The sequence below is a fragment of the Trifolium pratense genome, linkage group LG5, assembly GCF_020283565.1.
Source record: "Trifolium pratense cultivar HEN17-A07 linkage group LG5, ARS_RC_1.1, whole genome shotgun sequence".
Classification (NCBI taxonomy): domain Eukaryota; kingdom Viridiplantae; phylum Streptophyta; class Magnoliopsida; order Fabales; family Fabaceae; genus Trifolium; species Trifolium pratense.
In genome coordinates, this window is record NC_060063.1 from 41,300,959 (window position 1) to 41,318,587 (window position 17,629).

General features: G+C 33.5%; 2 protein-coding genes across 2 annotated transcripts; both read left to right on the plus strand.

The window, feature by feature from the left end:
• Nucleotides 1–243: 243 nt before the first annotated feature.
• LOC123883352 (pectinesterase 3-like) lies at nucleotides 244–3,869 on the plus strand. Its single transcript, XM_045932127.1, has 2 exons — nucleotides 244–1,608; nucleotides 3,025–3,869. The coding sequence occupies exons 1-2, from the start codon at nucleotides 525–527 to the stop codon at nucleotides 3,708–3,710; spliced, it is 1,770 nt and encodes a 589-aa protein (XP_045788083.1). The 5' UTR covers nucleotides 244–524; the 3' UTR covers nucleotides 3,711–3,869.
• A 3,927-nt stretch (nucleotides 3,870–7,796) lies between these two features.
• Nucleotides 7,797–14,276, plus strand: LOC123884089 (alanine aminotransferase 2-like). Its single transcript, XM_045933098.1, has 15 exons — nucleotides 7,797–8,130; nucleotides 8,978–9,028; nucleotides 9,119–9,169; nucleotides 9,728–9,793; nucleotides 9,880–9,941; nucleotides 10,466–10,544; nucleotides 10,638–10,742; nucleotides 10,857–10,967; nucleotides 11,379–11,516; nucleotides 11,629–11,703; nucleotides 12,096–12,216; nucleotides 12,319–12,473; nucleotides 13,285–13,359; nucleotides 13,504–13,707; nucleotides 13,850–14,276. Exons 1-15 carry the CDS (start codon nucleotides 7,951–7,953, stop codon nucleotides 13,964–13,966), a joined length of 1,590 nt encoding a protein of 529 aa, XP_045789054.1. The 5' UTR covers nucleotides 7,797–7,950; the 3' UTR covers nucleotides 13,967–14,276.
• The last annotated feature ends 3,353 nt before the right edge of the window (nucleotides 14,277–17,629 follow it).

Below are 17,629 nucleotides of genomic sequence, written 5' to 3' on the forward strand. Positions count from 1 at the left end.
TATATCCTATAGATTCACGATTGTCGACACTAACCTAATTTTTCGATTATTTCTTATTAAATGTTGTATTAAAAATCTTTGTTTTAAGTTGTTGCATGTCTAAAGTATAGATCAAATTTAAAACTTTAATTAAATTAGAAGAAACTCGTGTTATCTGATCTAAACGATATTTGTTGCTTACTCTGAATCTTACTAACAAAGAAGCATCTTAGAGAGAAGTCAAGAACAATTCAACACGTTCTCATCCCAACAATCATTAATATAAAAAGCATTTACTTCCTCACCTAAATATTATAGTACTGCGTATCATCCTATCTTTCCCATATAAAAACCCAACTAAAGTCCCACAATAAACCCCAACCCAAACCAAACCAAACCAAATAAACAAAACAACAACAACATAGAACACTCAAACCTCAAAAAAGACACACATAGTTAACAACAACATTGTTCTGTTTTCACTTTTCACTGTACACACACTCTCTTCTCATCTTCTCTTCCAAACAGAGCACAAAACAAACACAATGGATACTATGAAATCTTTCAAAGGTTACGGCAAAGTAGACGAAATAGAACAACAAGCATTTAAAAAAAAGACACGTAAGCGCATCACAATCATAATAATCTCCACCGTTATTCTATTAGCGGTTATAATTGCTGCGGTTGCAGGAATCCTCATACACAAGCGCAACACCTCATCATCCTCTTCCTCTGACTCGCTCCCTAAAACTCAGTTAACACCCGCCACTTCACTCAAAGCAGTTTGCGAGGCAACTCAGTACCCTAACTCGTGCTTCTCCGCAATCTCATCTCTTCCAGATTCCAACACTACCGATCCTGAACAACTCTTCAAACTCTCTCTCAAAGTCGCCATTGATGAATTATCAAATCTCACGCGCGGTTTCAGTGATAAAATCAAAGCGAGTGGTGACACGCGCCTTAAGAAAGCGATTGAAGTTTGCGGTTCGGTTTTGAACGATTCGTTAGATCGGCTTAACGATTCAATGTCGACGATTGTTTCCGGTGAGAAGATTCTTTCTCCGACGAAGATTCGTGATGTTGAGACGTGGATTAGTGCGGCGATAACGGATCATGACACGTGTTTAGATGCCGTTGGTGAATTGAACTCAACCGCTGCGAAAAATATTCGTAGTGAAATTGAAACCGCGATGAGAAACTCGACGGAGTTTGCTAGTAACAGTTTAGCGATTGTGACGAAGGTGATTAGACTCTTATCGAATTTCGAGGTTTCGAATCATCACCGGAGATTGCTCGGAGATTTTCCGGAGTGGTTAGGAGCGGCGGAGAGGAGGTTGCTTGCGGCGGAAGGGAATGGGACTACGGTGATACCTGATACGCCGGATGCGGTTGTGGCGAAGGATGGAAGTGGTCAGTATAAGACGATTGGGGAGGCGTTGAAGATTGTACCGAAGAAGAGTTTGAAGAGATTTGTGGTGTATGTGAAGAAAGGAGAATATGTAGAGAATATTGATTTGGATAAGAATACATGGAATGTGATGATTTACGGCGACGGTATGACGGAAACCGTCGTAAGTGGTAGCCGGAATTTCATGGATGGCACACCTACGTTTGAAACTGCAACTTTTGGTAAATTTTTAAATTTATTTTCTCTATTATAATATGCATTCAGAAATGATATTTGTTTGATTAAGGCAAGGCAATTTATAATTTCAGTTTTTTTTTTTTTTAACCAAAGTTATTGATTTAGTTTTACACCGACTTTCGTATAGGTAGAAGTTTTTTAATTATCGGTTTAAATGCAGTTTTGATCTCTCTCATTTTTAATTGTGCAATTTGTCTCCATTTCGGAAATTTTGATCGATGTATGATTTTGACGATCTAATTTGATAACGTGCAATACGTTGTTCACTCCTAGTCTTTGCCTCTTGTATCATTTCAATTAATTTTCTTTTGATTCCGTACGCTTGTTCACGATTCATTTTAACACCCCATATTTGAAAACTCTAAAGTCTAAACAATTAGAACCTTCATTTTCATGTTAATTCACCATACAAGATGATAGGTTTAGGATATCTTTGGATTGATGATGAATTTGGCAAAATCATATTTATCACTGTGATTTTGATAAAAGTTACATTTTTGAGTTTCTACAAAATGATGGTGACGATATGAATTCGCCAAACTCACCACCAAATAGAAATATACACTTAGCTTAGTATGGATTTGTACAAAATTGTTGCCTTGTTGATTGTTGAAGGGACGAAATTGTTAGTAATCAACTTGCCTGTTTCATTATCATGGGAATAATTCAAGTTTAATGGAGAAGCATGTGGCATGTGCTTTAGTGGGAAATTTCTGTTTTGTTTGTCTGGAATCTCACATGGTTACTTCAATGCTATCATGTGAGCTTGATCTGAACTTAGGGTCCATGAAATTTGTTGCCTGACCCCCTCCCCCTTTCATTTTCTGAGCCACCAAGAATCATTGCTGTTTTGATTATGAAAGGATATTTTGTTTAGATATTTTTTCCACCTTCAATTTGCATACCTCCCATGTGGATACTAGTTTTATATCCACATCATCAATAATATCCTTACTATTCACATACGCAGTCTGGATACATCAAACGCGGTTTACCGGTGTTTTCAAATAGCTGCTATAGCATAGCGGAATTTGAACAAATCACTATTATTCAGCAAATGAACTTTTTAATAATACAAAGTTTTATCGAATAGCGGCTAGTGTGGCACTTTAGCAATGTAGCATAGCAGAATTTGAACAAACTATTATTTTCTGATATCTGCGGCTTAGGAGCTGACCTTTTCTTTTGCTTGAAACTAGATATTGATGCAAACTTTTGCAAGAGCTTTCCTAATGTTAACTAGTGAAAATTTTATTTGCAGCATCCCTTTCAAATAGGATTAAATTAAACCCAAATTGCACACCATACAGCATACATATATATATGATACAATAGTTCAACATAAGATCTTGATATCTGCAGCTGTTATACTAATTGGGATTCTGTTGATTTTTTTGCAGCTGTTAAAGGTAAGGGATTCATTGCTAAAGACATACAATTCAAGAACACAGCAGGTGCATCTAAGCACCAGGCTGTGGCATTACGATCCGGCTCGGATGAATCTGTGTTCTATAGGTGTTCATTTGTGGGATTTCAGGATACCCTTTATGCACATTCAAACCGTCAATTCTACCGCGACTGTGACATTACAGGTACAATAGACTTCATATTCGGAAACGCAGCTGTTGTGTTCCAAAATTGCAAAATCATGCCTAGGCAACCAATGGCAAACCAGTTCAACACCATCACAGCTCAGGGTAAGAAGGATCCTAATCAAAACACTGGAATTGTGATCCAGAAATCAACTATCACTACACTACCTAATGATAATCTCATAGCACCTACTTACCTTGGTAGACCATGGAAAGATTTCTCCACTACTATTATCATGAAATCACAGATTGGATCATTCTTGAAACCAGTAGGGTGGATAAGTTGGGTTTTCAATGTGGATCCTCCAAGTAGCATCCTCTATGCTGAATACCAGAACACTGGGCCAGGAGCAGCAGTAGACCAGAGAGTCAAATGGGCCGGTTATAAGTCCGCTCTCGAAGACGGAGAAGCTCTGAAGTTCACTGTGGATTCCTTTATCCAGGGTCCGGAGTGGTTGCCAAATGCTGCTGTGCAGTTTGATTCTACCTTGTAATTTTAATACATTACTGACACAATACCCTATAAATGCATGAAATTTATTGTCCTATCATACCCTTGTAAGTTGTAACTTGTATTGCACTCATTTTTTTTGACCTGCTTTTGAATTGTTGTAAAATTAGTAGTTAATGCAGTGTGGAAACATATTTCAAAACTAGAATATTTTAAACATATTTAAAAGACATGTAAAATTGTATTGACTTTTGATTATATAAGTAAACTTTTGCTGCTTCAATTTAGACTGATATAGGAATTTCTATTGATTGGATGATATACGCAATAATATTAACTACGAAGATTTAAGCCAAAGTTACCTTTTCAACTAAAGAAAGGAATTTTGATTTAATATCGAGAAAGTTTTTTCTTCATCATATTCAAAATGTAACGAGAAGAAGGTTTTAGAAATCTTTTGGTAGATCATAGACGCTCCGATCTATATAACTAAATATTTAGTGATTTTGATATGAATAAGAGACGTGATATGATCATTGTGAACATTGCTAGAGACAAATACTTGTGATTCTGTCATAATCTTTTCTACATTTAGTAATCAATGTGAGAAGATTTTGGTTGATGTCTTGAACCATCTGGGGATGCTGGAAGCATTTTATAGCAAAATTGAACATGGAGGGACCAGAGATTTGAAAAACCACTCCACATGATAACCATTAGGGAAAGGAGCTTTCAAGTTTGGCATATTGAACATGGAACATTTAGGGCATGTTATCCATATGCTCTTGACTTATGCAACCAATATCTCTCTCTTATTCATGAATAATATCAACATAGTCATACCAAAAATTTTGTAAAGGAAATCAGATTTGTAGATAAGATTAGGGCCTCTTACTAAAATGAGCTTATTTATCTTAGATATTAATCCCAACCTGAAGAATTTCATATGAAATGACAAATAGCTTGGCATGACCTAATCTTATGTTAAATCATTTTCATCATCCGCTAACATCAAACATTTTATTTATTGCTTCTCAAGTTTGGAAAGATTGATTTTGTAAATGTTGTTTTTCTTCTTTATGGGAAAAAGTATGGATCCACTTGTTTAATTTGACTAACAATTGGCCATCTTTTCTTATTAAAAATGACATCATAATGAATGTCGCTTAATTGCCTTATGTTCAGTAAATTGTGTTTAGTCCAGTGAAATATTTCTTGTAAGGGAAGGAAATTGTTACCTATGCGGCCAAAGCCTAAGACCTTACCCTTTTGGTTCCCTCCAAAGCCTATGTGTTATGAGCATGTCCAAATACCATGTGAGTGACTTGTAGTAAGTTAAGTGTTGAGTGCCTTTATAGACGGGACACATGATCCGCGTGTGAACCCGACTCCAATCCCTTCTTCCACCTGACCCTCAACTTGCTTTGTCAGAACAGGTTCACAAACCATCGGGCCGAGTTTTGAAAGTTTTGACTTCACAACTTTCAAGAAAATAGTTTTAAATTTGAATTCTTAACGAGTATTCCTAAGACATTTATCGTGATTAGACACATTATAGACATTTTGTCTTTTTTAAGCAATATATAGATTTTTTGTCTAAATTATAGTAATATATTTGAACATTTAATTTTGAATATCAACACAAATTAACATCATTACAAGAATTCCAAAAAAAAAAAAAAACGGTCTAGTCTTTTTTTTTTTGGTTACATAAGAGAAAAAAGAAAACCAAAAACAACAAAGGAATTACTCCCTAATAAATTCTACGCCCCAATCATCCTCCAAAAATCACTGGGCGGGGCAGATATCTTCACCAAAGGCGAGCTCGAGATGGTACTCATTTTTGCTAAAACATCCGCACAAGCATTTCCCTCACGTAGCGTATATGTAATAATCACCTCTCAATCACTATCTAGCATCTTCCGTATAGTATGAATCTCATTAGCAAAACGGTCATGCATTTCCAAATATCATTTAATTGGAAGATTTGTGATTTTTTTTTTTTTGTGTTTTTGGTATTGCGGAATTTAGTGGGATATATTTTTTGTGAAGATACGGAGAAGACAATATATTTTTACATGGAGAATACTCTCATGTTCTTATTTTTCTTTCTCATATATTATTCATAACAATATGACTATATATATATATATATAGATCTACATAAAAACAAATCATATATTTTAAATAATAAACTAATCCTAAATATTCAAAACAAAAAATATTAATCTTAAACCCTAATATTATTTTATTTGAAATATAAAATATAAAATATATTTTAATCTAAAATCTTCAAAATGGAAACCTTTGAAATCAACTGATCTGCTTTGTTCTCAGCTGGGATAGTAACTTGTTTAATAAGATATGTCTTCAAAATGGAAATCTTTGAATCACAGATGCAGGCAAAATCCAATTTCCATTGGAAATAAAATCACACACCTTTGAGCTAAGCATGTGTTGAATGTTGACAGGAATCTGAAGAGAGCTAGAGAGAGTAGAAACACATCAATTGTCTGTTCAAAAAATCATACACCTGCGGCCATTTACAAACATAATTTTCAGCACTTTATATATCATATAATATATATACATTGATATGTTGTTTCTCTTGTAAACAATGCACAAGAATAAAGGGAAAAAAAAATTGGTTTTATATTTAATTTGTCAACAATATGTACATTATCTTTCGATAAATATTCTTCAATTATTGAGAGAGACAACTCGTCTTTTAATTCTCTCCTCTTATATTCTACTCAATGCAGCATTATAGTGTTAGAAAATCATTGTGGCAAGTATTTAAAGTTATGTAGTCAATCCACGATATAAAATGTTTCTATATGAAATCTTCCAATTAAATGATATTTGGAAACATTGTGAAAAATCTTGGACCCCTCAATCCAAAATTATGATCACGTATGCTTTAGTTAATATTTTCGACACAATATGGCATTCTAGAAATCAAGCTAGATTTAATGGCATAAAAATTAATTGACAATATGCATTGCATCCATTATTCTAGAAATCAAGCTAGATTTAATGGCATTCAAATTAATTGACAATATGCATTGCATCCATTATTTCTAATCCCTCATTGTCCGGCAACAAAACCAAGCATCATGTCTCCAACAAAAAAAAACAAAGCATCATTCCTTTTGTATAACATATTTTCTCACACTAGCACGTTAGCAATTTATTGTCTTTGATTTTGTCTGCATTAACCATGAAAGCCAAAGATGAGTTTATGGTTTGATTGATTTCTATGAACTTGGAAAACCAAGAAGCCAATAAAATGTTTTCTACCAATTGTGGCAAAAAAATCAGAAAAATAATTCAAGCGTGTTTTAGCATAAACTAATTTTACAATCAAATTAGTCCATGTATACGTGAAAAGTGACATGAACGAACACGTCAACATTTAACATTTCATCATTCAACATCTAAATTTTACGGTAAGACTCATTTGATTAATCTGAAGTATTTTAACCATTTACAAAAAAATATTATGAACTAAATTAATCAATCATCAGAAATTCAACACGAAGGCTCTATTTGGTAAAAAAATAGCGGATATCTGATAAGATAGTTTATAGCGGATGCGCTTATAACGGATAGCTTATAAGTTAACTTTTTTATAGCGAATAAGCTAGCAGATTGAATTTGTAATGTTTGGTAAAATTAGCGGTTGAACTAGCTTTATAAGTGTGAAATGACATAAAAAATTAATATTTAATTTTTTTCAAGTAATACGATAGGGGTAAAATTGGAAGAATCGACATAAGCTATAAGCGCATACGCTACTTGAAATAATGTTTGAAAAATAAGTTATAAGCTAGTAAAATAAGCTATAAGTTCTTTTATAAAAACTGTTACCAAACCGAGCTTTTAGTTTATAAGCTACTGTAAGCTACTACTCCCTTCGTACCACAATATATATCGTTTTGACACTTTTACACATATTAAGAAAGATAACTAATATTGTATAGAAAAAAGAGATTATGAGTTAATTTATAAAATTGTACTTCATTGCTAATATAAAACGATGTATATGTAATAAAAAAAGGGAAGAAAAAAAAGGGTACAAGAACAGTATAAGGAGGTATATATTCGATAAAAAAACGTGGGGCGGCTCATGGACAAGTAAAAACGTTTCACCAAATCATAGGTTGTTTTGTTGTCTTGTGCTACAATACAAGAGCTTCTAGAGACACCACGTTATACTTTTCAACACTATCACACACAAAACCAAAACAAATCTCTTATATATACTCCCAACCAACCATCCAATGCGGAAATCCGCTGCAGACAGATTCAGGCACCTTTTCAACCGTTCACTTGTTTTTGTTCGGAATCAACAAAATCAACAGCATCATCGTCTTTCTCCTATTCCATTGTCTTCTTCTCCTTTTTCATCAATGGCTTCTGATTCACCTTTCCCTGTCACCGCTCAAAATATTAACCCCCAGGTTGTTATTTTATCTTTGATTTGACTTTTTCAGTGATGCCCTTTTTGTTATTTTTTGTTTTTAGATGTTATAGAGTTTAAAGTTTTGAGCTTTATAATTTTTATGATTTGGGTATTTTTTTTACCTTTGATTTATTGTTTTTCAGTGATTTTTAGTGATGCCCTTATTGTTATTTTTTGTTTTTAGATGTGTTTGAGCTTAAAGTTTTGAACTTTATGATTTTTTATGATTTGGGTTTTTGATCATGTGTAGTTTGATGCTTATAAGGGTTTTGGGTCTGGTTTTTTGTTTTTTAACCTTAATTTATTAGTTTGTTGATGTGTGACGTGGTTGGGGGTTAAGTTTTTGATGGAATTATTGGGTTTTTGTATATTGGGGGTTGATAAGGATTAAGGATTGTTCAATATTATAATGATGGACTGGTAGCTGATTTATGTAGTATTATGCTCAATTCAGTGTTTTTTGCGCTGCTTTTGTGTACTACCATGGGATCAGTGAAATAATTTGTGGCAAAACTCAAAAGACATGTTTTATTGTTAAGATTATACTTTCAATAGGAGCAAGTTTGACTAATAGTTTTATGGGATCATAGTGAAATCTTACGGACACCGTGAGTTTGTTGAAGCTCCAAAGTGTAGTTTTTGTCCGTGATTCTATTAAACTCAAACTCACCGTCAATTTAAACATGCACTTGAACTTTGGCTATTTAAGTGAATTTTTCTTATATCAACAAAGAGTTTCTTGATTTGTGAAGTATGATTTTGGATCAGAATAATTGCTCCACTTTATTGACACCAATATTTAATCTTCTGTTTCATGTCTGAAACAATGGATTTTTCCTGCGTAGGTTCTAAAATGTCAGTATGCTGTTCGAGGAGAGATTGTTACACTTGCCCAGGTACATATAGCTTAAAAATTTAAATTGTCTTTGCTGCTTAAAGTTTGAAATTGACGGACTCTTTTAACTTACGATGCTTTAATGCTGCAGAATTTGCAAAAAGATTTGCAGGCCAATCCAGGCGCTCATTCCTTTGATGAGGTACTTTTCTTTTTCAATCTCATCGTCTGAAGTAGAACTCTTTGGTTTTTGATTCTCGGGATGGCTTATAAAAGGCATCATTATGGTGCTATAAAGCTACTGATAGGGTCATTGGAAGGGTTGTACTCTCTGTGAGGCGACAACCTTTAGGGTATATGGTGTCAACTAAAACTGATGTGTCTAGGTTCTATTCCTACGATTAATTACTTATGTTTAATTCACTGAATGATTGTGATATTCCAATTTATATGACATGTTATCATTTTATCTAATGATCGTGATATTCCAATTTATAAATTGGTGTAGAAGTTCAAAAAATGGAAAATAGAGAAAACGTAAAATATACAATTAGAAGCATTTGGTATGAATGTGAATCCAACACAGCCATTGTGTTAAAATATGCCGTGGTTCTATCTTTGGGATTTTGTGTGAAAAATTGGCCAATGAAATGTACCTACCGCATAGATTTTCTTCACCAGTTCTACTCCATGAAGTTATATTTTTTGACATTTGTTGTTTTGGTTTTTCTCGTCTCACTTCTCTGTCATTTGAAAATAGATAATTTACTGCAACATTGGAAATCCTCAGTCTCTTGGCCAGCAGCCAATTACTTTTTTCCGAGAGGTTTGTTTCTTATAATTCTGTATAGTGAATACAACTGGCTTGATACAAATTGAGCAATGCTTATTTCATGTTCTCATCTCTGTCAGGTTCTTGCTTTATGTGACTATCCAGCTCTTTTGGACAAAAGCGAGACACAGGGTTTGTTCAGGTATTGTGATAAAATAAAACTAAGTAGCAGCATTTAGATTGCTAATCATAGTGGAACAATAGTCTTAGCGGTTTTGTGGATGGACAATGTATTAGTGCTTGAATAGTTTATCCATAGTATCAAAATTGAATTTGAACATGTCAATGAATATCAGATTTTTCTACTCCATTTTTACAATGCTATAGTTTATTTTGTGAAGCAAAGTAAAACTTGCTTTTGTTACTGATGATTCTGGTCTAACTTGTAGGTTTTAATTAGTGTTGTCAAATAGTGGATATAGTAGTGCTAGTGTACTCTATCGTAGTGGAATTTGAACGAACCGCTATTGTTCCTCAATCCGCTATTTAGTACAAAGTGTGGTCAAATAGATGCTATAGTGGCTGTGTAACACTGTAGCATAGTGAAATTTGAACAAACCGCAATTTTCCTCAAACCATGATTGACAACATTGGTTTTAATGTGTCCCTTGTAGTCTTTATAAGTTATGTTTTCGTTGTGTGGTTGATCTTTGACATATATTGCAGTGCTGATTCAATAGAGCGAGCTTGGCAGATTGTGGATCAAATTCCTGGGAGAGCAACTGGTGCCTATAGTCATAGTCAGGTACTGACTGGGTTATCCAATTTGGTTTATTTGATTATTATCCCTTTACTATTCACTGGACGGTCCATGAAATTGTTCATATTTGCATATCAGGGTATTCAAGGGTTACGTGATACAATAGCCGCTGGAATCGGAGAGCGTGATGGTTTTCCTTGTAATGCCGATGACATTTTCTTGACAGATGGTGCAAGCCCAGCAGTATGTTTCTACTTTTCGATAATTTTCTTTTTGGTTTTATATGTTTACAAAGTAAACTTATAATCATTTGAAAACTGTGTATGTTTTTAAAGACTATCATTTCTTTATTTTCAGGTCCATATGATGATGCAATTACTTACTAGATCAGAAAAGGATGGTATTTTGTGTCCCATCCCTCAGTATCCTCTCTACTCAGCCTCAATTACCCTCCATGGTGGCCACCTGGTAATGTTTTCTATATACAATCACATAATTCATAATTTAATTTAGGTAACTATTTAGTTGCATTTTTGATCAAGTATTTAGCAGTGTTGTTAATTGGCACTGCAAAGTGTAGTTAAAATTGCAATACTATAGTTCCACGATTTAGTACAAAGTGTAGTCAAATTGCTGCTATAGCGGAATTTGAACAAACTGCTATTCTTTGTGATCCGCAATTGACAACATTGGTATTTAGTAGGCTATATACCATCTTCAAGAATACAAATCTGAAAAAATGGTCTATGATCTATGTATATGTTGACAACTTGATAAGTATACGTGTAACTTGTTTCTTTGAAAATTTGATTTGAACTATGCTCTTATACAACTTAGGTTGGTTGGAATATCATATTGATTTTTATATTGTTTTTAAAGGTACCTTATTATCTAGATGAAGCAACTGGTTGGGGACTGGAAATATCCGAACTCAAGAAGCAGTTGGAAGATGCTAAGTCCAAGGGCATCAATGTTAGGGCTTTAGTTGTTATAAATCCCGGAAATCCAACAGGGCAGGTGAGCTACAAATTACTATGTAGTGTTAATATGAGAGGATGCATACTGATTAGAATGTGACGCCAAAGTTGATCATATTTGATAATATGGAATTTCTGTCATGTCTCTCTAGGTTCTTGCTGAGGAAAATCAACGGGCTATAGTAGAATTTTGCAAGAAAGAAGGTTTGGTTCTTTTGGCTGATGAGGTAACTTGACTATCTTTTTGAAGTTTATGACGTTGAATGGTATCGAAACTTTTTCAGATATCAAGATAAGATACTCCACTCTCACCCAGTGTTGTTAAATAGCAGCACTATAGCACTATATGCTATTTATTTAGTATAAAGTGTTGTGAAATAGTGGCTATAGTGGCGCAATAGCACTATTGTGTAGCGGATTTGAACAAACTGCTAATTTCCACATTCGCTATTGACAACACTGATCCCACCTTATGTGTGTGTGTCTATATATATATTGACAAATAGCACTATAGTGGCGCAATAGCACTTATGTATATATGTTTTGAACAACTGTTTTTGTTGAAACTATGTGTCATAATAATACCAATCTTATTCTGCGGATGAATTTCATTTTGTAGGTATATCAAGAAAACGTTTATGTTCCAGAGAAGAAATTTCACTCTTTCAAGAAGGTATCTCGATCCATGGGATATGGCGACAATGATCTCTGCTTAGTATCTTTTCAGTCCGTCTCCAAAGGTAAGTCGGTATATCATTCAACTTATTATATCGAGAGAGAATAGACTTTTATGCTAGCATGTGATCCATACTGATTGAAAACGTCTTTCTGTTTGGCTTCAGGCTATCATGGGGAGTGTGGAAAACGAGGAGGTTATATGGAGGTGACTGGGTTTTCTCCAGATGTGAGAGAACAGATTTATAAAGTGGCATCTGTGAATCTTTGTTCCAACATCACTGGTCAAATTCTTGCAAGTTTGATCATGAGTCCACCTAAGGTTAACCCTTCTCTTAAATACAAATTTCTATCTGGTAATAACTCTTCATTTTGTGCATATAAAGAATATTAAATATAACACAGACCTTGATTAAGATGGGTACACGAGCGGCACATTAATATATCAAGAGTACACTATACCGGTTAGTGTAAGGGGGGTGAATCGTAAAGTATTCTATTCGGATAAAAGTATACCCTCCTATAACAGAACTCTGAATTGTTTGATGGCAATGATGCATACATGTTATAGAATGTCCTGTGCCACAACATTTTCTCGAGCTTTAATATTTTGTGCCATTGGCTTGCTAAAAGCAAACCTGAAATACTCGTAGAAACATGTTCAGTACCAAGTATTCAGACTATAGGAGGACCGACCATAGATGCATGTTAAGGACTGGCCATCTAAATATGCCCTGCCGTAGGATGCCCAACCAAGAGTCCTACACTATGTCATATGTTTGCTGAGTTAGACATAGACAGGGGTGTGTGTTAAATGAGCAAAGACCATAATACAAGTTTGGAGCTACCTATGACCATCATACTTGATCGGTTAGATAAGGCTCCACAGGTAAAAAGATCCCCTCCACACACAATGAGTCGCATGTCCATCTTCCGTACCTCACCTAATTATTGCCAATCATGAGAGAAATCTGGTAGGGACTATGCACCTTAATTATGATAAACAGAATGTAATACACCTTCAAATTATTCCTAACAAAATTATTTGTTATTAATGAAAAAGACATGCATTACTAGTTTGATATTGAGTTCCACGTCGTGTAACATTGAGTGAATTCCATGGATATCTGCAGGTTGGAGATGAGTCCTACGAGTCATTTATGGCTGAGAAGAATGCTATTTTATCTTCCCTCACTAAGCGTGCAAAGGTTAGTTACCCGGCAATTTTTTTTAAGAGATTCTCTCACATTAGGAGGCCACAACAATCGTATCAGTAAAATATTTACAAAATTTTATCAACTCATCCCAACCAACTTCCTGATCACCTTTTGGAATTTATATTCTTTGCACAGTCACTGGAGGAAGCTTTAAACAAATTAGAGGGTGTAACCTGCAACAAAGCAGAAGGTGCAATGTATCTGTTTCCTCGGATCCGCCTGCCCGAAAAAGCTATCAAAGCTGCAGAGGCTGAAAAGACAGCACCAGATGCTTTCTATTGCAAACGCTTACTTAATGCCACAGGAATTGTTGTTGTTCCTGGTTCTGGTTTTGGACAGGTTTGTTCATTTACTGTTTTATTTCTAAATGCAGCGTCCTTAATTATAATTAGTGATTTTCTTAAGATGTGTGCATTATCTTAATCATAATGACAAATAAAATGAGGACTAATTGTATAAATTATTATTTGTTGTCTTGAAGGTTCCTGGCACATGGCATTTTAGGTGCACCATATTGCCTCAGGAAGATAGGATTCCGGCCATCGTCACCCGCTTGACAGAGTTCCATGAAAAGTTCATGAATGAGTTTCGTGATTGAGTAGTCCTTATTTGAGTTTTTTTCCCCTATAAATTTAGGGATGCCTATTTGATATTTAACTTTGATGAATTTTGTACTTTATGAAACTAGGCTCTCTTAATTTAGTTTCTTGATGAATAAATTTTGCTATAGTTCAACTTTCAACTTATAGTTGCACGTTGAAAATCCAAGACTTGAAATAAAATATACTATTAACAGTGACATGGGAAATTAATCAAAATTGAAGTTGCCATGTGACCTGTTCTTTGGCCCTGCATTATTTATTTAGCATGCAAATATATGATAATGATGTGAGAATGCATTTATTGAACCTTTGACCTGGAATTCAACCTTTCTCAGTGTGGAAATTTTAGATTTCACATCCTTAATATATTATAGGTAAAGTTTGTGTGTTACTGCAATTTTTTACTAATGCTATCAATCACTTGTAGGCTTTTAAGAAAGCATTTAATTTAATAGAAGTCCGTAGACTAATTATAAATCACAAGTCATAGTTCAAATGACAAAAAACTAGAACTTTGACTCATGCGGTGCATGGGTCTAATTAGGTGTAATATGTAAAATAAAAAATACAATACAAAAATTCTAAGAGCATTTTCAATAAGAGTAGTATAGGGAATTTCATGGACTAATTATTCTATATTTGTTTATGTGCTTATTTCATATTTTATATATTTTTTAAATAATTTTGGAACCCCATCATTTTGTTTACTTATTAAAAAAAAATTGGTGATAACTAAAGGTTAAAAAATTGATGATAATTAAAGGTTAAAAAAAAAATTAAAGACATAATCAAGAACATAAACTTAAGTAGACATTCATAAATAAATAAAAATTGTGATTAATTCCGCCGTTCAAATTTATTGAAACCAGGGTTAACATATTAGAATTCCTAAATTCTTTCATAATTGAAGCACATGTTTTAGCGATTGAAAGGTTTTATTGTAAGTAAGGGATGCAGGTTCGATGACAAATCTGTATTTTTTTAATATAAAGCTGCAATAAAAAGAAAGAGAAAATGAGAGGGGAAAAAATTTAGTTTAGGGTTAGCTTATGTTAGCAAGCTTATAATATAAGAGATTATCGGTTATTAATTGTTTAAATTGTGCAATGAAAATTGATGGTGCTTAATTGTCGTATGAAATCTTTCCTATGAAAGTTGATGGAGCTTAACACTTTGTGGACATAATTTAAATCACAATTGGTCTGCTAGTGCATATTGTATCAATTGATCATCAGTTAATATTAAATCTGCAATGTTAAAATCAAAATAATGAATGTGATTAGTGACATGACTATGGTTGTGTTTGGTTGTATTGCAAAAAAAAATTGATTTAGCAGAATTGAGTTTGATAATAACTTTCTAAATTACACGTGATAATAACTTTCTAAATCTCATATGATAATTATTCTCTAAATTTATGATCCGGTAGAAAAAAAACATTGATCAGGAAAGACATAAAAATATTTCGTGATGAATAATATAGTCAACAATAATTTTGATATGATATACTTTTAAAATTGATGGTGCTTATCAATTATTGCACATAATTTTAATCACAATTGATATATTTGCCATAATGGGAAATATTGCCTTGCACTGAAGGGTTGCGGGTTCGAATCATAGTCAAGACAAAATTGTATTATTTTTTAATAAAAATTGCAAGATAAAATGGAGGGAAAACAGGGAAAACAAATTAGGGTTTAGAGTTTTGCTTGTGTATACAAGCTTATAATATAAAAGATTGTAGAAATTGTTAGGTCGGGCGCTATGACCGTGGTTCGGCAAAAAATTGTCGAAATTGTTAGGTCGGGCGCTAAGACCGTGGTTCAAGCCCCTGCTGCCTTTTTTTTTTACTGTAGTTTATGATGGTTTTGTTTATTTCATCTATGTGAAAAAAAACAAATTTCAGGAGAACCAAAAATATTGGGTTTAAGTAGTTAATGAGTCTCCTCCCCTAGGTCGAATTGTTCGGGAGAACTCGTGTTTGATTTTTGATAGGAACAATTTTTGACTAGGTTTTACTTACCTTGTGGCTGAACTCTGGTCTCCTTCTTCGAGAACCAGAGGGTTAAAAACACAAAATAAATAAAGCAAAAATAATTGTGAGAGAATATATCTGAGATAAAAATTATTTGATGTCGAAGTAAAAATTTAAACTTTAAATATTGAAGGGGAGGTAACAACAAAGAAGAGAAAAAAAAATGGTTTGGGTTACTCTATTGGGAGGAAAGGTTGCATAACAAGTAAAGTTAGAGAATGAGAAGGTGTGTGAAGAATTTGATAGAAGAAAATGAGGATAACACCCAAATAAAACTAGAAAACAGAAAAATTAATTCACTTTTATTTTACTCAAGATAATGAAAAGTTGAAGGATCCGATTACTCACGCGCCCTATGTCTTTCTCTTTTTATCCTTTCGCTACTTAAATAGCGGACGTTATAAAAATATGGTGTTTTGAGGGTGTCCGCTACTTAAGTAGCTGACAGAAGTATTTTCATAAATTTGTAGGGCGCCAGAATGAGTAGGGTGACGTTGAAAAGTGAAAATGTAGTGAGTGTATAAGTGTAAGATAATGGACTTAGTTAATTTTGTTGGGGGCTTAAATATATAGATATTTCCTTACGATAAAAATATATAATAATAGTATTATTAAAGTCATTTTTTCTTTTCTTGCGAGGGCATAGCCCCCAAAGCCATGGCCTTGCATCCACCCTGAATTTAGTAAATGTTTGATGTTACGGTAAGTATATTAAAATTATAGTGATTCATTGTAATTTTCTAAAAGTTATTACTATAATTTTTTGAAAAATCATGATAAATCACCGTAATTCTAATAAATAAACCGAAATATCAAACATAGACTTACTAATATAAGGACAATATTAGGTAAAAACAAACACTTCTTTTTTATTTACTTTTTGGGAAGGGTAAATTGAAGTAAAAATGAATGTCACAATGTCACACCACGAGATCTAATAGTTTACTACACGCCTCTCTGCAATGCATAACAGTGAATGGCCATGTTCATGTAATTTCACCAGTCATAACAGAGAAACTGAAAAAGCAGAATACCCTTTATTTCTTACTCATCATATTTTTACTATAATCCTAATAGAAAATGACACATGCATGAGAACAACCACATAAAAACACCAATAACCATCACTTCCTTTTTCTAATTTTTCTGTTTTCAGAACCGTACTGTTCAGTCCATGAACCTTACCTTACTTGCATTTATCTTATACTAGTTCTTACTCACAAGTCACATATTCCATCATTTTTAATGGAAAATACTATTCCCATGTTCTTATTACAAGATTTTTTTTAGGGTTTAGGGAATGTTGGATGCATCTGTCCATATTATAGACCAGATACATTAAACATTCTATAAATCTAAGAAATAATTTTTTTTTGTTTACAGTGAGTTGGAGATCGAACATATTATAAGACTAAATTAATGTTTAAAATATTGAATACACAAATTATTAGAGAATGTTCTAAAGACAAATGTCGGTTTAATGTAAAATAAAATGTCGGCATGATCCTTTTAAAAACATGAAGAGCTAATGTGAAGCTATGAAACACTATAGCACACACGAGACTGATGCGTCAATATTGGTAATAATTTAACAAAATGAAATTTTTTTTCTTTTTCTTGA